The sequence below is a fragment of the Enhydra lutris genome, unplaced genomic scaffold (genome assembly GCF_002288905.1).
Source record: "Enhydra lutris kenyoni isolate GAN:26980312 unplaced genomic scaffold, ASM228890v2 scaffoldscaffold37, whole genome shotgun sequence".
NCBI classification, from domain to species: Eukaryota; Metazoa; Chordata; class Mammalia; order Carnivora; family Mustelidae; genus Enhydra; species Enhydra lutris.
In genome coordinates, this window is record NW_019154121.1 from 25,799,555 (window position 1) to 25,821,481 (window position 21,927).

At 56.2% G+C, this 21,927-nt stretch overlaps 1 protein-coding gene across 1 annotated transcript; it reads right to left on the bottom strand.

The window, feature by feature from the left end:
* Window positions 1–595: 595 nt before the first annotated feature.
* LOC111154460 (protein disulfide isomerase family A member 4) lies at window positions 596–21,734 on the bottom strand. Its single transcript, XM_022514065.1, has 10 exons — window positions 21,535–21,734; window positions 15,240–15,420; window positions 13,914–14,119; window positions 11,394–11,532; window positions 8,820–9,025; window positions 8,541–8,699; window positions 6,217–6,368; window positions 2,866–3,022; window positions 1,933–2,166; window positions 596–1,403 (listed from the first exon to the last, which is right to left on the bottom strand). The coding sequence occupies exons 1-10, from the start codon at window positions 21,620–21,622 to the stop codon at window positions 988–990; spliced, it is 1,938 nt and encodes a 645-aa protein (XP_022369773.1). The 5' UTR covers window positions 21,623–21,734; the 3' UTR covers window positions 596–987.
* Between the last annotated feature and the right edge of the window lie 193 nt (window positions 21,735–21,927).

Genomic DNA, 21,927 nt, shown 5'->3' on the forward strand with positions numbered 1-21,927 from the left:
GTCGGAGGCAACGTGCACCCGCAGGACGGCCAGCCCTCCCCACCAAGCCCAGGTCCTCAACTCAACCAAGGCTCCAAAATGGAGATGTTCTCTAACACAGTTACGAAGCTCAATTTTCAGTAATTGTTTTATTCCATCATGAGAGCCTACCCTCTCTCTTCCATCACCCTAACATACCACCTGTGCCCTAGGTCACCTCTCCTCAGGCTGTACTGATTCTGAAGAGGTGGGGCTGCCTATCCCAGGTTGGGGGTCTTTTCACTCCGAGGCTGAGCCTTGGAATCAGGCTCCCGGGGCCTGGGGGACCTGGGAACCCCTCCTCGTCCCGTGGCCGTTGGCTTGAAAGCAGAAGGCATGGCAACGCCCCATCCTGCACAGAGGTGCCACTCTCTCAGGACCGGGTGGCGGCCCAGAGGTCGGGCTGGAATGTCATCCTTGGCAGGGCGCTTGGTGACAGTTCCTTGTGCCGTACAGTAAGAAATGAAAACTAAAGCACACGGACAGTCAAATCTTCTCCAGCGGATAATTCCTCAGATAACAGTAAAATAAAACGCAAAAAAAAAAAAAAAAAAAAAAAAAAAAAAAATCAATGTGATTTGGCAAATGTTTTCTTAAATTTTAAATTAAAAGAAAAAAAAAACCAATCACACAGAAGAGATTCAACTTATCTGCTTTGAAGAAATATATTAAAGAAAACGGAAGGTTAAAAAAAGCAATCACACCCCAAATAATGGTAAAAATAGATGTATCCTCTGTAAAAATCTGGGCTAATCTACGGAGTCATTCTTACCTATTCAGTATTCAGAGCATGAGGTGAAACCCCAGAGTATTAAAAAAAAAAAAAAAAAAAAAAAAAATTAAAAACCAAAGAGATCCTGCCCTTGTGTTAAGCCACCAGCTGCATGGCTCGCTGAGGGCTCTGGCCACCGGCTGCTGGGGGCTCCAGTGTCTGGTCCCTCCCGCCCACCAGACCTCAACTCAAGGCCTTCAAAGGTCGTCCCTGGTCCTGCTCAGTTTTGTGGCATGTTCTTCTACAAACTTGCTCAAATGTTCCAGATCTCTGTTTCCATCCTCGAATTTAATTGGGTTCTTTTTGTCCCCGCTGGGGGCGAAGTAGATGGTAGGGAACCCCTCAACTTTGTAGCGGTCGTTGGGGATGTCGTTGGCAGTGGCGTCCATCTTGGCGATGACCAGGCTCTGGTGGTTCTTGTACTTCCTGCCGAGGGCGGTGTACTCCGGCTCCAGCTGCCTGCAGTGCCCGCACCAGGGCGCGTAGAATTCGATGAGGACGTCCTTCTTGGGGTCCATCACAATGGAGTCGAAGGTCTTCCCCACCACGACTCTGACAGGCCCCTTGTTGTTCTTGGGCACCGGCTGGGACTTGACGACTGGCTTCAGCTTCCCTGCCGAGCAAAGCAAGCAGGGGAACGGTGAGTGCCGAGAAGGCCCCGGGCTCGGCGGCTCAGACAGGACCAGGCCGCGAGGCCAGGCCTGACGTACAGGGGGACAGCGCCAGCTGGAGCCTCGCCACCTCACACTGACCCCGACTTCTCTAGTCTCTTCACCCCTTCTACCTTCCCAGTCCCTGCAGAGGCCAGAGGGGATGCTGATGGTCCCACCCACGCCTGATGGGCCACCAGGTCCTGTCCGGTGAGGCTGTCCCAGGAGAGGTGCCACCCGGCACAAAGGGGCTGCCGGGAGAGCTGGCGGCCAGGGCTGGGAAGCCTCTGTGGGCAGAAGCACAGAGAACATGGCAGATGGTAGGACAAGGTCTACCCACGACTCGGCCCACGCCAGGAAACTGGGCCACTGGGCTCAAACAGATCGATAAAGATATTCTAATGCCTCAAAACAAGTATTCCATGTATGTAAAACTCATTTCTAGGTCCAAAGGACTGTTTTGCTTTAAATATTTTTTAAAATAAGGCTCACCTTTTTTGAAAGCTCTGACAAACTCCCGGAGGGTGTCAGAGTCAAAGTCGTCAGGCTCCATGGCGAACTTCCGCCCGCCCTCGTCCAGGATGGCGGCGTTGACGTCCTCCCCGCTCTCACTGAGCCCCAGGTCCTTCACCTCCGTGGCGAAGTCATCCTCATCAGCCACGGCAAAGGTGTACTCGGGGAAGTCCTTGGCCACCTCCAGGACTTTGTTCCGCCAAAACTGGGTGGCTAAAATGGGAGCAAGCACTGTGAGCTGAGCGACAGAGATCAAGGTGAAGAGTCTGTGGTTCAGGGGTGCCTGGGTTAAGACAGGGTTAAGTCTCTGTCTTCAGCTCAGGTCATGGTCTCAGGGTCCTGGGATTGAGCCCCGCATCGGGCTCTCTGCTCAGTGGGGAGCCTGCTTCCCCTGCTCTCTCTGCCTGCCTCTCTGCCTACCTATGATCTCTATCTGTCAAATAAATACATAAAATCTTAAAAAAAAAAAAAAAAGAGCCTGGGGTTCAGACTCTCTGACCAGGCTTGCGCCTAACTTGGAGGGAGAAGCATTTCTGAAAAGCCCCCTTTGTAAGCAGGTGGACCCACGTCAAAAGCCCAATGACATAAGCCCCTGCCTGAGGGTTAGTGACTGGCCTAGTCCCATCTGTGCAGTCTCTGAAAGCCTCCGGTTTTGGTGGCCTCCTCTCCGAGAGGGTTCTGGACTCTGCACCACGTTCCCCACAGGCTAGAAAAGGGCTATGTGGCACCATGGAAATAAAACTACCTTGAAGCCATCAATTAAAACTCCACCCTAGCCACCAACCTGCAAGGGCCTGGGGGCAGGATTCCTAAATGCGAGGGCCCCGCAGGCAGGATGGGCCTGGGCCAGGGGCGGGAGGGAGTGTGCGTGGGGCGAGTGTGGCGGGGGAGACTGCGTAGGGGGGCGCTCACCAGCTCTGTAATCGAAGCTGAAGTCCACGCTGTAGTAGACGACCACCAGGGGGCGCCGCGTGTACCGCTTGGCGTCGTTGGAGGTCTTGCGGTGCCCCACCAGCGGCAAGGTGTGCTTCAGCACGTGGTCCTTGATGGCCGACCCCTCCGTGGAGCTCTGCAAAAAAAGCGGGGAAGGTGAGGAGCAGAAGAGGCGTTCCTGCCACCCCACCTTCTGCTGCCACCGCTGAGCAGGAGGCCGTCTGCTGTCAAGGGCGGGGGTAGGGAAGGAGCTGTCTGAAGGTCCCTTGGGGCCCCTTTCCTCCAGTGACCCCTAAGTGAGCTTCTCGGGCCACTGCGGACACCACGTGCCCTTCCCCCTGGGTCTGGGCTCACTGTGGGTGTGGGAAACCGCTGGGGGAAGGCGGGCTTCCCGAGGGCAGCAGTTCCCGCGGGTGAGCTGAGCAGAAGGATCCATCTCCCCAGATCCGATCCTCCCAGCAGCCCCCGGGGCCCATTTCACAGACCAGGCCAGCACAGCACCTGCGGTAAAGGGAGGGAGGCCAGGTGCACCCAGCTGGAGGGCAGCCACGCTGGGTTCGTGGTTCTACCTTGGAGGCCACACCACGACCACCCCCTACACAGCCCAGCTGGGTGTCGGGTAAGAACGGGGAGCCAGACAGGGCTGCCGAGCCTGGAGGCTGCTCCACCGGGGGCAGCCCTGCTGGCAGGAGGCCGGGAGGCACGGCCTGCAGGGCTCAGCGGTCTAGCACCAGGCAGCCGTCCTTGGCTCTTAAGCTTGGCTCCTAAGACTCTCCAGGTGTTTTCCAGAGACGAACCCGACAAGGACATGTATGCGGCACCTGTAACCAGGTGGGCACAGTGGCCTGGGGACACAGAGCTGGTGACTGCCCCCAAGGCTGTGCAGGGCCCTCAGCTCATGCTGAGGCAGATACTAAGCCAGATCCTCCAGACCCCAGCCTCAAAGTGCCCAAGGGTGGGCACTACCATCTCATGTTACACAGGAAGAAACAGCACGGCCAGGAGCAGCAGCAGAGCTCAAAACGGCTGGTGAACACGCACTCTCCACCCGGGGCACGAGGCCCCCCAGGATGGGACAGGTCTGCACAACTTGCCAGGTGGGAGGGGGAAGGTGCCTCAGGGGAGGAAACAGCAGGAACCACGCAGGGAACAAAGCACAGAGGATGTGGACCGGAGTATGAGGAGGGTGGAGGGAAAGTGCTGGAAAAGCAGGCGAAGACAACGGCAGGGCTGTGGGGTATCTTTAGTCAGGCCGGCCCCCAGAATGAGTGCCCCTTTGAAGGTGAAATCAAGAGTAAAGCAGAGTGAGCCCAGGGCAAACCCGCTCTGCCGCCGAGCATTCACCAGCCACAGGCCAGACCCTGAACTCAGGCAGAGCCAGCCTCACAGCCTGTAAAGACCTGCTTCTCACCGCAGCGCTTCCCGACTTCCTCCTACCTGCCCTGCCTCTGTCTTCCCTCTGCTCTGAATTCCAAATCCACTTTTTCTTTTTTTAATAGTTTATTTTTAAGTAATCTCTATGCCCAGTGTAGGGCTTGAATTCAGGACCCCGAGATCAAGAGTCGCACACGCCTCCAACTGAGCCAACCAGGCACCCCTCCATGTCCACTTTTTAAAAAAAACTGCAGTTTACTCTGTGGTATAATGTTGACAAAGCAGCATTAAATAAATTTTGCAAGAAGAGTGGTACGTAAGTAATACCAATCCATTTAAAGTAAAGAGTAAAAAGGCAGTGATATGTACAACAAACTAGGCCGAGCGGTCCTTAACCCTTCTGGGGTCAATGACCTCTTCAAGAACCTACTGAAAGCTACAGACCCCTTTCCTGGGAACACGCACACCACCCAGAATGGTGCTGACCGCTGGGGTCTGGGGCGCCCATCTCTGCACCCAGCTCAGCACCCATAGATGAAAGGAGAGGAGCTGGACAGGACAGGAGACAGGGCAGCCACCAGACATCCAAGGTAGAGGGGCGCCGAGCCTGAGCGGCGGCAGACGACCAGACGCGCATGAAACTCTGAGAAGGGGCAACGGGGCTGCGGACCCACCAGAGTCAGAAAGATCCAGGGCAGCCTCTCCAACGCCCCGAGGGTTCCAGTTCACAAAAATGGATCAGAAGGGGTGGTGGCTCCCTGTGGCGCACGCAGGGCTCACCCCACCTTCCCGCCACCTCCTCCAGGTCCCATGAGAGCCCTCTGCCCAAATGGCAGGGGGGAGAGAGGGGAGTCACAGCCCAGCCCCTCCCCTCCACTGCTCCTGACTGGCTGTGGGAGCCGGGGAGACGGCTCACGGCTCTGCACCCCAGGCTCTCTATCAAAGGAAAGCTCTGGCCTTGAGAGCCTTGGTTTCCTCCAAATCTGAAGATCTGCTCACGGCAGCGCTGGGCCCCCGTGCAGCACTGAGGACGCGGAGCTGCACCGAGGCACGGCCTGGGCCAAAAACTCCCTCCGCCCGTCTCAAAGTGAGTCCATCCCTCGGAAGATAAAGGCTGGACAGGCCTGGGGGAGAAAAAAGGAGGCCGAACCCATGCACCACTCTCCACATCCCGGGAAGAGAGGCCTGCCCTCACTCTGTAGCTCAGCACCTGCGCTGCCTGGCTAAGGAGCCCCAGCTCAGACCCAGGAGCACGTCCCTGGCAGGACGACGGCAGACACGCGGGCCAGAGCCACAGTGGCTGGGCCACAGGGGAGGCTGGCTGGTGCTGGCCCTCAGTGGGGCAGGGGAGAGAGGAGGGAGCCGCTCTGGCCTCCCAGTATGTCACTGACCAGCCTGCTGGCTGCTCCGGCTCGGAGCCTCCAGGAAACGCACCCTGACCGCACCGCAAGGGCCCAGGGGGCTGGGAAAGGCACTCCAGACTCTACTTGTGTGAAGCAAAGAGCAAATTCTCCGGGCTTCAGATCCCCAGATCCCCGGGCCACAGCTCAACCAGCAGCCTCACGCACAGCAGAAGCCTGAACCCTGGGGCACCTGGGTGGCTCAATGGGTTAAAGCCTCTGCCTTTAGCTCAGGTCACAATCTCAGGGTCCTCGAATCAAGCCCCGCATCTCCAGCTCTCTGCTCAGCGGGGAGCCTGCTCCCCCCCCCCCCGCCCCACCTCTCTGCCTGCCTCTCTGCCTACTTGTGATCTCTCTCTCTCTCAAATAAATAAATAAAATCTTTAAAATAAAAAAAAATTAAAAAAAAGAAAAAGCAGCAGCCTGAACCCACCTGAATCAGTGGGAACTGATACTACGCTGTGTGTTAACTGACTGCAATTTAAAGACAAACAAACAAACAAACAAAGCAGCCTGGGGCTGCTGTGTCCCGGAGCCACCCCCACCCCCGGCTCACCAGGATGTCCATCACATGGCTCCGGGGCTCGTACTTGGACTGGAATTTCTCAGGCTGCATTACGACCAACTTCCCCGAGGAGACTTTCAGGAACTTTGCTATTTCAGTGCTGAAAGTGTGGTGGAATTTGTAATCTTCTCGCAGGTTGTTCGCTGAGAAATTAACAGAACGATAAATAGAGTTTATTAAGCTGCATCACCGACCTAGACTAAACTCACAGCCGATGCGCTGCAAAGACCGGAATTAGCCCCGTGAATCCCGCGTGGACGACACCCAGAGCTGGGGTAGATGTAACACCTTAGAGCCTCTTACACACTGTGTTTTTAAAAAACCAAAATAATAAGCAAACCAAATGTTCACGGAACAACTCAGAACTAATCTGTCAGGACCACTGTCTCCAGTGCTAAGAAGCACATGAAAGCCACAGGCAGCCCGTGAGAACAGGTGGGCACCACGCTCCCCCGGAGCCACACGGTGGGTGTTCCCGCCCAGCCTCTCCTCCTCGGACTGGTGGCGGGCCTACTTGTGGGCTGCAGTTCTTTTGCTAAATACACTTGAATTTAAATCCTGCAAAACTCTCAAGATAAAAGCCCACTCTCCGAGGACACTTGAGAACGGGGTTGGCAAACTTTCCGGAAAGGCCAGACAAGATCTCCGGCTCTGCAGGCCACAGCATCCCCACCACTCAGCTTCACACTGGGGGGTAAAAGCAGCCGGAGAGCATGTGACCCAGTGCTCAAGCCCCCTTCCTGTCAGCCTATCAGACCCTGGCCAGCCACCCCCCCATGCCCGACATCCCCGGGCTCGCCCCGCAGTCTCCGCTCTGCTGGAGCGGAGTCTGTGATCCAAACACCGGGGAAGGTGTCAGAGGTGCCCCCTGCGCTGAAGGGCGGGCCTCCCGACTGGATTACAGAAAACTCCACATGTTCCGGGGGAGGTGGGAGGCGCCTGTCAAAAGCAGCCAGACATAGACTCCAGTCACAATTCTAGACCTGCTCGTGACACGACTGCAGGCCCGTGAGGATTCCCCTCCCCACGCCGCAGTCCCTCCTCGGCAGAAACACGGGGTCCCCCTCGCAGTCCCGGGGGAGGCTGGGGTCTCCTGCAGCAAGATTCTTTCAGGCCACTTCCAAGGAGATGACAAGGCCACCGCATCCATAAAGACGGACGAGGCACCTCCACTCTGGCACCAGACGCGGAAATGGAAATCCCTCGACTGCTGTCTTACAGCGTGAACCTGCACTTGACCCGTGCACAGTGGTTACCGCAAGGCACTGAAACAAGCACTAGGTGGCCATCAGGGCAGTTACAAGACTGCTCTAAAGCAGCAAACGGGGCTGTCCGTGATATGCAGGGGGGCGGAGGTGGAGGGCACTCAGGAGGAACTTGACAAGGACAGAGAGGATCCTCGGCGTTCCCGAAAGAAAACCTTTTCCCAGGGCCACCCGGGACAGCAGGGACACCTGCTACTAGGCAGAAGCAGATTACAGATTTCGGGATGGGCGAGTGCCACCTACCCCTACAGGACATGCCTGTGACAGCTATCCACCATACCGCCACCTCTCAGGACCAGCACTCCCCGGATGCTAGCCCTACTAGGCGCTTCACCTGCACGATCTCAACCTCTTGAAGTAGACGAGATTGCCGAAGTAGATAAAAGATCAAGTCCCCACGTGCACTCACATGCTAGTAACTGGCAGAGGCAAGACTTGAACCCAAACACGATTCAGAAACCCGTGCTCTGGGGCGCCTGGGTGGCTCAGTCGTTAGGCATCTAACCTTCAGCTCAGGTCAAGATCCCAGGGTCCTGGGATCAAGCCACACATCGGGCTCCCTGTTGAGTGGGAAGCCTGCTTCTCCCTCTCCCACTCCCCCTGCTTGTGTTCCCTCTCTCGCGGTCTCTCTTGTTGAAAAATAAAATCTTAAAACAACAACTACAAAAAAAACCCCTTGTTTTCTGGTCAAGACCCTACCCCTTGCAGAAGGGCTGGGAAGGGGCTCCTGGAAAGACAAGGAGGGAGATGAACTCGGGGGACACTGACACACCCCACCCTCCCCTCAGAGGTCAGGAGGAAGCCCGCACAGCCGTGTGCTCAGGACGAGATCCTATCCCCCACGTGTAATCAAGGCAACGGGGAACTAACCTCCACTCTAACCCCAGTCCCAGAAAGGAAAGCCTGTTCCCACAGATGCTACTCCATTCTTCCCCAGGCTGTCCTCTAAGCTGATGCCCCAGGAGTCTTCCACAGAATCGGCAGGCTCCCCAGCAACCGGCCACAGCCTGGGCACGTCCGTTTTGTCCAGCCCCCAGGGCCACTCCTCACCAGCATCCTGGTACTGCTGGTAGGCTGGGTCACTCTCCGCTTTAAAGACCCCAATGATGATGACGTCATCCCCATCCTTCAGGAACTCCTGGACCTGCTTCAGGGACATGATCTCCTTGGAGGGTGGCCCGGACTGCTCGATCATGTAGTCGACGATACCTGGGAGCAAAGCACTTGCCTGAGGAGGGGCTCGGGGCTCCACGGCTCTCCCTATCCCCGACCTCCCTAGGGGAGCCCCCCCGCCCCACCCCACCGAGGCAGGACTAGGAGGCAGCCTACCGTATTTTTCCCGTGGGCCGTTGTAATCAAAAGGCTTTCCCTTGCGGAAGATTTTCAGGGTGGGATAGCCAGAGACATCGAACCTCTTGGCCAGGTCTGTCTCCACAGTGGCGTCGACCTTGGCCAGCGGGATCGGCGGGGAGCGCTTGCTCAGCTCCTGGGCGGCCTTGCCGTACTCGGGGGCCAGCTTCTTGCAGTGCCCGCACCTACAAGAAGCAGTGAGTCCGCGAGGAAACGGCTCCAGCGCGGACACAGCCTCTCTTCCGAGGGAGGCACCAAAACCCGGCCCGTGCTCCCGAGCAACTCGGGTCGGTGCAGCAGCCTCCGAAGGTCTCCCAGGTAGGGGCGGGGAGCCAGGCCCCTCTGGAGGCCAGCATGACATCACCGGCACTGGCACTCACACGGCGAGAGGATGCACACCCGACACACACACGCATGACACACACGTGTGACACAGGCACGAGTGGGACTGGGGCACAGGGGTAACCTATGGAAAAGGCTACGAGAGACAAGGGCCCAAGAAGGGAGATTCCCTCAGTTGGAGAGTTAGGACAGATGAGGACACCGAGTCAGGGGTGGCTTTGTACAGGATGTGACAGATGATCTGGGACAGGAAAGACCAGGAGGAGGTGGACCTGAGCCCGCCAAGGGTGGGTGAGGAGAGGGTAACGAAAGCACGTGGCCAGGACAGGAGAACACCCACGGCGAAGGTGGGCCTGAGCCATGGGAACTGGGAACGGAGACAACTTAACATAGCCCGTGTGCCTGGTACGATCAGGCAGCTCCCACGCGGGTGAGGGCCTGGCGAATTCCAGGCCCTGCGGACCATGCTGAAGGTCCTCAGGGCACCTCGCGGCTGCGCCCTGCGGTATGTAAACCGTCTGCAGGGAGAGGGTAACTGTTCTCTGTAGCGGCAGCAACACGGTGCCTTTGCTGTCTAAGCACGTCCTGAGCGTGCGACGCGAACAAGTACTCACTGACCCCGGCCCTGGGCAACTTCGATTTAGGATCCGTCACGGGTCGTGAGACATCCTTCAACACCTTCACCACCTCACGGCCCCCCTGCTCTCCACACGCAGCAGGCGCTCCTCCCGCCCCCACCCACCTGTCCCCTCCATGCACACATGTCCTACAGTGACCAAGGACAGTGACTTGTGTTGGGGAGGCCCCGAGCCTTGGGTCACTGTCACTCACGCCCTGGTCACGTTCCTGACTCTGGTCTACATCGCATAGCCTGACAAGCGGGAAGCCTGCACAAGAATCAGAAGCACTGGCTGACCCGGGCTGAAGTCCCTAAGGGAGGCTGACAGCCGTCCCAGAGCACTGGCCGCTACACTCCCATCCCCATGGAGGGCGGCCTGCCCTGCTGTCTCCTCCAGCGGCCCACACCTCCCTCTTCTTCTCACGAAGCACGGGAGCCGCAGCGCCTCGGCTCCCCAAGCTGCCACCTCGATCAGCCGCTCTCCCCAACTCCCCAGCTGCCTTTCTTTCTGGCATCTTCTCTCCCACATCCAGGTCCCCTGCCCCACCTGATTCCTGCCCCTGCATGTTTCCCCTGATCGTCTCTGCGCTCCTCTCCCGGGTCAGCTGTCATCACCTACTGTCTGGGGCCAGAACTGGCTGTTTCCTGCACGTGGTGGGGACACGCAGGCCACGTCCCTGCTAAGCTCTAAGGGACTGGCCCGATTCCTCTGCAGAGCTGGGCCTTCCTGTTTACTGACAGGCACATGCTTCCATCGAAACCATGTTCTAGGGCCACTGCCCCCAAACAGAGCTCATCAGGCCCCTGCAGCCCGGCTCTGCCGTTTCTCTCCAAAAGGGGCCCAGCTGTAATGGAGGATCTGGGGGCGAGAGAAGCAGAGGCCACAGGGTGAGTGGAGGTGACAGAAGGTAGGACAGCTGTGGGAACCCGGAGTCCCAAACACGAGAAGGGGACACGTCTAGAGCATGAAGCAAGGCTGAGGGTCATCTTCCAAGATTCACTCTGGAACGTCTCTGTCACAAGCGGGACAGAACCACTGTTCAGACTCCTCAGGAGGCAGTGATGCCGGAGGAGGTCACCTGAGGCCACCAGTTACCACTGCCCTGCCCACTGTGGTGGCAGCTCTGCTCTGTCCTCGTCACAGCTCATGAACTTCCGTGAACAGCAGTTCCATTCACCCCACACACGTGTCACCTCAGGCGGCCACAGAGCCACAGCTGTCCGAGGGCTCTCATGCTTTCTCAGCGCAGGGCAGGTATGTGATGACAAACATGGGACTCAGCACGCCTGGGGCAAAGCTGTGTCCTCTAGCCATGGGGGAACCTGGGCCACCTGGTGCCCCCTGATGCAGGTTTCACTCTCCTCTGCGCCACAGGCCCATGTCCGCCTCATCCCACCCCCTGGGAAAACCCCACTCGTCTCCGGAACTCTTCGCCGCCACGTCGGCCTGTGCCTGGTGGGGACTGGGCAGCCCCCGTGCTCGGCTCTGCCTCCCGCACAGGGGCCTCTGACACCCCCACCTTGTGGCCAGGGGCATTCAGGATGCAGGACGGGGCCCCTCAATGTCCGGGCAGCACGGGGCGAAGTCTTACCATGGGGCATAGAACTCCACCAGAATGATGTCTGCCCCGTCCACCACTTCATCGAAGTTCTCTTTGGTCAGCACCAGTGTGACTTCCGGAGGAGGCGTCCAGTTGGGCTGGGAGACCTCTTTGACCTTGGCAACAATTTCTGAAAGAAACCGAACAAGCCTGAGCCCAGGCAGACCCTCCCCGCAGGAGCAGGCGGGGAGGAGCAGACGGAGAAGCGGGGGCCATGGAGAACAGGAAACGAAAGTTCGAGTCCCTGAAAGCCAGCCACATCTCTGGCCAGTGCACTCCGCAGTCTGAAGCCACAGCTCAGGGAGTCCACTCTTCCTTGTCCTTCAGCTGCCCAGGAACTTCTCTGACAGCCCAAGACCCGGGTGACAAGAGGGACCCTGCTCCTGCCAGACTGTGGGGCAAACCGCGGGCTCCTCCCCTGCACATCAGACCATGCGTACCCGAGGTCTCGAGGGCATCCCCTCCTCGGGTACAAAGACCTGTGCGTTTAGTCACGCGGTGCAGCACCAGCACGTCACATGTCACAACAGGTGCACAAGAATCGAGAATGAAGAGGGACAGCACCTCCCCTGCTGCTCAGGCTGCATCAGCACCACGGGAAAGGTGGCGGCCTCATCCCGGAGACAGACCCACTGACGGGAGTGGGACACAGGACACACACCCAGAAGGCACCTGCCGAGTGGTTCTTTGGAACAGCGATGGCGAACTTGACATTTTTCTTTTTTCTTCTTTTCTGTTCTGCGCAGTCACCAAGAAGCTAGAGCTGAGATCCAGACGGACGTGTGCAGAGCAGGAACCCCACGGCGTGACCCCTTTGCCCCTCTGGCCCACAGCCCAAGCCCATCTCTGTCAGGGAGGCCCATTTACTACAACACACTTGGAACCCAGTGGCCCAAGGAGCCCCCTTGGGCAAACACCGCTCTCGAGATTCCAAGCCACCGCGCCTCTGGTGGTCCAACACTGGGCACGGACCTCCAAACGCTCACACCTGTCTACTTTCAACCAGTTAAGGACGCGGCTTTCAACCTGCTCTTAGACTACGTTCCTTTACATGCTGATACGGCAAAGACACCATTCATTAAGTAAAACATGCAAGTAAAACACAAGTAAAAAACTTGCAAATGGCGATTAAGATATGCTAATAACTGGGGCGCCTGGGTGGCTCAGTCGTGAAGCTTTGGGCCTTCGGCTCAGGTCATGATGCCAGGGTCCTGGAATCGAGCCCCGCATCAGGCACTTTGGTCGGCAGCAAGCCTGCTTCTCCCTCTCCCACTCCCCCTGCTTGTGTTCCCTCTCTCGCTGTGTCTCTGTCAAATAAATAAATAAAATCTTTGGGGGGAAAAAAAAAAGATGCTAACAATTGTGAGAAATGATATACATACACATACATTTGCTCTCACGTGTCCACAGTATCTCTGAAGGACACAGGAGACACCTAGTACATGAACTGCCTTCCCAGAAGGGAGCTGGACAGCCAGGGTCAGGTTATAAAGACTCCTATCTACTTCTTTGGGGTTTTTTTTGTTTTTTTAAGATTTTATTTATTTATTTGACAAACAGAAACATAGTGAAAGAAAGAACACAAGCAGGGGGAGCGGGAGAGGGAGAAGCAGGCTCGCTGCCAACCAAGGTGCCAAAGGCGGGGCTTGATCCCAGGACCCTGGCATCATGACCTAAGCCAAAGGCAGGCGCTTAACCGACTGAGCCACCCAGGCGCCCCTCTTATCTAACTCTTTGAATTGTGAACCCCGTAAACGTATGATCTAATCAGCAGACAGACAAACAAGGTGGAAGCATGTTAACAACTCTGACCTTTCCTTGCGCATCTGCGCCGGGTCGGATCCTTAGGGGGTCACAGGAGAGGCCCTCCGCCAGCTCGAGGGGAACTCTGAGATCAGATCCAAGTGACCCCCATTCCTCAGATGAGGAACCTGAGGCCTGACAAGGGGAAGACGCATGTCTAGGACACGCTATGTCCACTATGCCACAGTGGGAATGGAAACTGTAACCTGATGGGTTTTTTCTAGTGATTAAGATACCCCACATCAGTGGTTCTCAACACGGGGCCCTAGACCCACGGCTCCAGGTAAGCTCTGGGAGCCTGTACAAAATGCAAATCATCAAGCCTGACCTGAAACTTAGGGACCTGGGATGGGGCTTGGCACCGGCTTCAGGACCCCACGAAGTGACTGTGACCAAGGTCAACACAGAGAAGCACTGCTCTAGGGCACCGCCAAGAACCGCGGCCTCATGTGTCATATAACACACAGGCTCCACATTTGTTTCATGGTCTGAAATGAGAAGATATCCCTCCTACCCTAGGACAACTTTATTCTGATCTCCGTTACTTGGAACACCCCGGCAGGGAGCACTCCCAGAAGCTGGTGCTCCTGGGGCCACGCCCAGCCCACTCACCTTGTCCTTGTCTCTATCATCCAAACCCCCCCGCCAACCTTCCAGTGGGGGGACAGTCCCAGCCCCGCCTCCTCCAGGAGCACAGGCTCCGCTCACCTTCCTGAGTCCTGGAGCCCTCGTAGTCCACAGCCTGGCCCTTCTTAAGGATCTTGATGGTGGGGTAGCCACTCACCCCAAACCTGCCGGCCAGCGCCGACTCTGAGGTCGCATCGATCTTGGCCACAGGAATGGGAGGGTCATTCTCCTTCAAGGCACTGGCGATTTTCTCATACTCCGGAGCAAACTGCTTGCAATGTCCACACCTGAGGAGATTTAGGGAAGAAGGTGGTTAACTGTACCCACAGAGACTTAACACGCAGCAACGTACAGAGGGACGGGGGCGCCAGGACCAGAATGACTGCAATTAAGAGGAGCCATGCAGGTAACACAATGAGGAGGACAACGCGGCTAGAGTCGGGCAGATGGGGGCCGGAACTCCAGCTCTGGCTTGGGCTCATGCCTCCAACACCTCCAAACCCCCACGCTTTCGTCCATAAGCTTCTCAAAGTTTGTCCAGGGAACCCCTCCCATGGGGTCTGTGAGGTTAAAAACTCTTTACAAAAGATCTTCCTGGTCTTCTTCACTCCCCTGCTCAGAGCACACCGTGGAGTTTTCCAGAGGCTACCCGGCTGACCACAGGGGCAGCACACTGATGTTAACATGGAAGGGGTTAAAAATGGATTAATAAGGAAATTTTTGTTTCAATGTCTACTGTGGTGACAACTGACAGCCATGACCCACATGAACTGTTCGGACTCACAAGACCGAAGAGTTTGAGAAGTACTGATCTACGAAACACTGTAACCTCACGGAGCTGCTCGAGGACTATTTATGTATTTTACACAAAACACCTCACACCTGAGCATCAGGCATTGGACCAAAAACTAAGAGTGTCTTAACTATTCCGTCTCAAAAGTGAACCAAGGAGGGCAGGGGAAAGAGGACAGACAAGAAGGGATTCTGAGATCAAGAGCGGCAACGGAGGGGACAAGGAAGGGCACACAGGGTGAAGGACAGCACGAGCGGGGTGGCCGCTGCCCGCCGGGGACGGTGCGCCTTCCCACACTGGAAACGGCCCGCAGGCCCCACCTGGCAGGAGAGGGCAGCGGGGTGACCGGGAGACGGGTCAGGGCAGAACCTGCAGGTAGGGACGGGTCTGTCACCAACACCGGCCTCCATGCCATCACAGGCCCACGCCCCCGCCGTAACCACCAGAGGACACGTTCCTGCTTCACACTGCGGGCTCACCAGAGGCTGAGCTCCTGGCATTCCTACTCCCACACCCGCCCCCTCCACAGGGTCTGGAGGACTGTGAGGCGAACACATGGGAGCACAGAGGGACCCCCTCGTCCAGGCTGGTGGGATGAGGACAAGGGTCCTTACCACGGAGCGTAGAACTCCAGCAGCACCGTGTCTTTGTCAGCCACAAAGTTATCGAAGTTCACGTCATTCAGGACCAGGACCCCATTTTCTTCCTTGACTTCCAAGTCATCGTCCTCCTCTTCCTCTTCCACCTCCTCCTCTTCCTCTTCGTCCTCAATGGCATCCTCCTTATTAGAAGAATCTGAGCAGAAAATATCCACTCGTTAGTAAATTGGTGACTCTCCTCCTTAAAAACTTTCCTAGAACCCCAAACCCTCCAAATGTGTCGTGAGTCCCGAGTGGCCCGAGGGCCACCACGAGCCGGGGTGGGGACGTCAGGCCCCCCCCACCCCAGAAATTCCGCTCTGAAGTTTGCATACTGGGTAGCCACTTAGGAGCTCACTTAAAGAGAGGTCCTGGTTACAAAGACGTTTGCAAAGCACCGGTCTAGAAGTTAGTCTCAGTGCCCCAGCGGGACTCGAGGGCTGGCAAGGTGCCTCTGTGCACGTGGCCCCACAGCCTGGCCCTGGGGGCCTCCTGCCCAGGCTGGGAGAATCCTAACCGTCCGCCCCTCGTGCCGCACTGGGGTCTGATCCGTTCCCCAGCACCACCCCGCTGCCGCACCCCTAGAGCAAGGCTCCTTTATCCACATCCTGGGTTCTGTGCTCTAGGGCACGTCAGGGCGAGGCTGACCTTCCCCGACACCCTCGTCTTGCTCACACACCACGCTTTCCACAGGCCGGGCCGCATTGAGCCCCCCATGAGCAAATGGCTGCCCGGCCCCCAAAACAACACCCGCAGGAAACGGGTACTCGCCTCAACTTTTCCTTCTGGAGGACGGACCACTACTTCCGTTTCTGAAAGGGGGTGGCATTCTACCTTATCTGTACAAACACAACCCGCAGGCTTCAGTCCTTCACACAGACGGGAGTGTGCAGGGAAGCGGGTAGGGAATTCTACTGACTTAGGGAGTCACCCCAGAGTAATCCCCAGGGCAGGAGTTATCCCACAAAGATTTTTTTTACAGATTTACAGGGTCAACGTGCATCAAAAATACACAATAGGGGGACACCTGGGTGGCTCAGTGAGTTAAGCCTCTGCCTTTGGCTCGGGTCATGATCTCAGGGTCCTGGGATCGAGCCCCACAGCGGGCTCTCTGCTCCGCGGGGAGCCTGCTTCTCCCTCTCTCTCTGCCTCTCTGCCTACTTGTGATCTGTCAAATAAATAAAATCTTTAAGAAAAAAAAAATACAGGGCGCCTGGGTGGCTCAGTGGTTAAAGACTCTGCCTTCGGCTCGGGTCGTGGTCCCGGGGTCCTGGGATCGAGCCTCACATCGGGCTCTCTGCTCAGCGGGGAGCCTGCCTCCTCCTCTCTCTCTCTCTGCCTGCTTGTGATCTGTCAAATAAATAAAAATCTTAAAAAAAAAAAAAACACAATAGGGGCGCCTGGGTGGCTCAGTCGTGAAGTATCCGCCTTTGGCTCAGGTCATGATCCCAGGGTCATGGGATCGAGCCCTCCATTCGGCTCCCTGCTTCTCTGTCTGCCTCTCCCCTGCTTGTCTTTCCTCTATCACTGTAACTGTCAAATAAGTAAATAAAATCCTTAAAAACAAAAAACAACAACAAAAAAACAGCCACACAACAAATCGCACCTAGGCAGGATGCCTTGCCTGGAAACAAAGCTCTCTTCCCCAAGCACCAGAATCTGAGCTCATCTCACTACTGGCTTTCAGGGAATCTTTCGCCCAACTTCGGACACAAGGAACCATGGGACGGTGGTTCCTGCCACCCAGCTCCTCCCGCTGTGGCCTCAGCAGCCAAGTAGAGCCGTAGCCGGACAGTGTCAAGGGGCCAGTTACTCTTTCCCGAGAAGCCTCCCGGGAGATAAAGCGAGTCTGCTGGTTCTGTGCTGGGGGCGGAGGATGAAGTCAGCCTCAGGATCCGGGAGCCTCCGGGACCCACCCCACCCTCGCCCTGCCCCTAACCAACCCACGGCTGGCTCCACAGCTACTGGGACAAGCCAGGGAACTGGTCTGGGCGGCATGGCAGCTTTGTCCCTTTTCGTGAAAATCTACCAAGCTGCAAACTAATTACAAAATACAAACCAAAAACCCACCAGGGGCCACACTTCGCTCAACCACGCTCCTTAACACTCCCCGTTGTCTCTCCCTAACTTCCACGTTTCTCTCTCCAGCTTAAGGTAAAGTTCTCCTCCTTTGTGGGGGGAGGAAGAAAGGCCTCTAAAATCCCAAAAGAAAAGCCACCAGTTTGAGAAGTACAAACCAAGCAGACTCCCTGCTTCCCAGGGCCATGGCTCTCCAACACCCGCTCGCCCCTGTCCTCCCTCCTCCACAGCAGAACTGTAGAAAGGACAGGCCTGCAGAGGCCCCGGCCCACAGCACTGTCATCGGGCCTCCTGGAAAAGCAGGAGGGCGGGACCTGGGGGAAGACGATGGGGGCTCGAGCCCCATCTGCACCTCTGAGGCTGAGGGCATAAACCAAGTCCCCTTCCCCTGGTGACGGGCAGCCAACACTCCACACCCGGGTCTTGGAGAATTTGAGCACACAGACAGGGCTCTTGGGAACCTGAGTTTAACACTGGCTGGCTAGGGTTTCCAGGTGCTTCTGGAAATACTGCCTACAGCCACCCCGCAAGGCAAGAACCGAGTACTGAGCTTTCCTGTGGTGGCCTGTGCGACAGCAGTCACACTGGCTTTCCAAGAGGCCATTCTGACCACCCATCACCTGGAAGTCCTACCCAGAATGACCTTGGGACAGCTGCAAATCCGAGGACTTGATGCAGGGACACTGTGCAGGTCAGGGGCCTAGAGGGCACCGCACACATGGCCTCCGATCTGGAGGCTTCCCTCGGACCGGACGGCCTGCTGAGGGCGGCTGGCCAGGGCTCAAGGGCCACACAGATCCACGCTCACTGCCTGACTGCTCTGCCAATGCGGGAGCCAGATGAACCTGCAGGTGCACAGAAAGACTGGAGCACGGAAGGAAAGAACGATCCCGGGAACTTAATCTACACTTCAGAGGACCTGACAATCCGCTCAAAGCATAGGGACAGGTGAATTTTACAAAAAAAAAGGACAAGCAAAGATGCCTTCTTTCCTACACTCAGCCTGCCGTGGTCTGTGAGCACCACTAGTGACAGAGCTCTCGCGATACACTGGGTGTCCCTGAGCTACCAGGGGACAGAACTCCTAAGAGTGAACTCATTTCTTGATCCTTGGGGGAAAAAAAAACCAGGGAACTTTTTCTTTTTTAAAGGATAATACACAAAACGACAGAACCTTGCCCACCTAATTAAAGGCTCTCAAACGCATCAGGGCATGCCGCTACCTTCCCAGTCCTTCCCAGCCCGCACGTAACCCCAGGACTGTACCCTCCGCCATCTGAGAGGGCACTGGCTCTCTATTCCTACCTCCTAGAAACCCCCACATCCCCACAAGGAAAACATCCCACATCCTAACAGGAAACCATTTTTTCAGTGGGCTTTACTTTTAGGGCTGGACATTCTAGGACAGAAAATATATCCACAGCCTTCTAGCATCTTCTGGGTGGGTGCCATTCTCCTCAGTATGAGGCCGATGAAGCCTCCCACACCACCTCCACAGTGCTCAGCCCACCTGGTAAGGCCATTCCAAGTGGTGGCCCCAGACCCCTGCGATCCTGTCCACTCTCAACAGGACCCCTGATGGCAACACCGGAGCCCTGCCCAGCCTGGTCGCAGGCAGCTCCCTCCGCCATGTCCTCGCTCTACTCCCTCCGCTGCTCATTCTTCAGTCCCCACTGGCACCTCCAAGAGCTGGATAAACTCTACCATTAAGTCAACACTTTAGTTGATATTAAACATGGAGAAAGAGAAATCTGTTATCAGACGGATCACTACAGCTGGCCTGTGTTACATGCCAGGCACCACGCTGAGCCCTCAAACACAGTCTCTCATCCCTTCAGGGAAACATGATGTGCACTTTACAGATGAAGAAACTAAGGCACAGACAGGGTAAGTCACCTGCCCAAGGACCACCAAGCTACTTAGTGGAGGGTCCTGACCACTCAGGTGCCGTCTGTTGTCGCCTCAGATCGTTTCCTAACATGCCCAAAGCTTTAGGTGGAATCACTGGATAATTACTTCTCAGGAATGAAAAGAGGGGGGCTGAACACTTCTTCAGCACTACACACACGTGGATTCCCACTTGACTTTTAATCTAAACCAATCCCAAATAAAAACAGCCAACAACCAGCATCAAAGTGTTTTTCATTTGCTATTTTAGCTGGAAAAATGTGAAAAGCACAGGTGATTTCTCATCTCAGACACAAAAAGACCCACAAACTAAGGCTTGCACTACCAGAGCTCAATCTATCTAGTAAACATATTCTGGGGGCGGGGGGGGGGGGAGGTTGTCTTTTGTGACACCACTGTGCTGCTTGAATCTGAAACATAAGAGACACAAAACAAAAACAAAACCTAAAGACTTAGAACTTCTGCACTGGGAGAGAAATGTGGCCCCAAAATTAATCTTCAGGACAAGTTACTTAAGAAAGTGAAGGACCAGGGATGCCCTCAGGGATGAGAAAGGGTCCAGGTAGGGACTAGACCTCTCCACCCTATCCCCTCCAACCCCTGAGACACTGCCCTGGAAGACCTGCCATGACCATGACAACTCCAGAGGCACCTGCTCCCCAGGGCCTTCCCAGCGTTAGCGACCTGTCTCCCAAATAATAAACCTGCTTGTCCCAATAACCCTTGACATGCACCCCAAGTTTGCCAGTCTTGGGCCTCTTAAGAAACCCCTCAGAACAGAATCATTAGATCAAAATCAAGACAAAACTATAACGCTTTTTAGCTATATTCAAAAAATGACCCTCCATCCTCACTGGTCCTCAAACTTTAAGGTGCCCCCCCAAAGTTTAACTTGCATGTGAATCAATGAATAACATGCTTAAAATGCAGATTCCAGGGCTCACCACTGCCATCTGCTTTAGCATATTTTGGGACTCTATATTTATTTATTTATTTATTTATTTATTTATTTTAGGGTTTTATTTGACACAAAGAGAGAGTATGCACAAGTAGGCAGAGCGGCGGCAGAGGAAGAAGGAGAAGCAGGCTCCCCTCTGAGCAGAGAGGACCCTGGGGTCATGACCTGAGCCCAAGGCAGATGAATGAGCCACCCAGATACCCCTGGGACTCTGTATTTTAAAAAAGCATCAGGTGATTTGAATAAAGGTCCCAAAACTCACATGAAAGCCACGGTCTACTTCCTCTCGGCAGGTGTCTTTATCACCAAGTGCTGATTCTTACTTCCCTTTCTATTTGGGTTTAAACTTGAATCAGTGACCCACACAGAAGTTACTCAATCTGTCTGAAAGGGTATAAAGTTCACACCTCCCCTACAGACTAATATTAGAAAAGGAGGTTTATTTATATTGGCCCAAACTGGCTGGGACGATCCATCATCAGGAGAAAGCCCAGAGAGGAAGAAAGTTGATGCCTGTTCTCTAGGAACAGCATTCTTTTCTGGACTGGTACGTTCTAGTTATCAAAGGACTCTTATGCCATTTGTTTTCAGCTAGCTGGTTTCCAAGAAAAATGCGGGAACCAGGACTAGTAGCTGTCTAATGTTCCTACTAGAGCCGGAGCTTTATGGGAGGTCAGTTCCCTGCTCAGTAACTGGCACGTAGTAGGTGTTGAATAAATGATCGCAGAGGGGAATGGAACCTTTGGCTTCTAAGAAATGCAAACCAAGCCGTTGTCCCTTTCTCCCTCAAACACACACCCATGAGTTATTTATTTCCAAATCTACAAACCACGTTTTTAAAAGACGCTTGATGCCCGAGGCTGCCGTGGAGAGCTCCTACCGGGCCTTCTCGCCTTTTCTCTAATACCTGTCTGTTTTGAAAACAGTGGCCCCCTCTTCCTGCACGCTCCCTGGGCGTGTTCGCCTGGAAATTTTAACTAGCTCCAGAGCTCCCCTGGCAAGAAGCGAGCAGTCAACCTGAACCCAAGTATAATCTGAGCGCAGTTGGGGCGAAGGAGCCAGTCGCAAAAAAGGCACTTGGCACCCTCTCCGCGTCCTAAGCTTCGGCGGCAGGGGCTTCCTAGGAGGCCTCCGCCGCCCTCCTCTCCCGAGATCTCCTAAGCGATTCCGCTCGCCGCCACTGCCCTTAAACTCTGGCAAGTTGGCGCCAGGCGCCAGTTTCGGAAGGGCTCCGCATGAAACCCACCGGTCCTCGGTCGCAGCCACCCCGGTCCCCAGCGCGGGCCCCTGGGGCCCATGAGGCCCGGCCCGCCGCCGGCCGCTCACCTTCATCGGGCCCCCAGGCGCTCGCGGCGACCAGCAGCTGCGCCAGCGCCAGGAGCAGGACCAGCAGACACGCCTTCCGGAGCCTCATCGCGGCAGTGCGCAGCGCCGCCTCCCTGCGCCGACAGCCCCGGGGCGCTCCCGGACCTCGGGCCCTCGCCTCTGGAGCGAAACCGGAGGGAAGGCAAGAAACCCCCCAGGAAGTCCTCGCCAGCGACCGGCTGGGGGCGGGGAAGCCGCCGGCGGGCCAATCCCAGCCGCACTGGGGGCGCGGGCCGCGTGCGCCTCGCTACGCGTCGGAGCCCGGCGGCGCCGCCCTCCGTCCCGGCCCTCCTCCCCGGCCTCCTCCGCGCGCCCCGCGGCTCGCGCGTTTAAAGCTCCGAGCCCTAACGTGAG

What these genes read in the sequence shown, in the direction of transcription:
- LOC111154460 (XM_022514065.1), bottom strand. Translation starts at nt 21,622, where the DNA reads ATGAGGCTCCGGAAGGCGTGTCTGCTGGTCCTGCTCCTGGCGCTGGCG. An exon ending in GGGCTCCAGGACTCAGGAAG is followed by an intron (nt 11,533 to 13,913) that starts GTGAGCGGAGCC and finishes GGTTTCTTTCAG; the next exon opens with AAATTGTTGCCAAGGTCAAA. An exon ending in CAGCTTCGATTACAGAGCTG is followed by an intron (nt 2,167 to 2,865) that starts GTGAGCGCCCCC and finishes CTCCCATTTTAG; the next exon opens with CCACCCAGTTTTGGCGGAAC.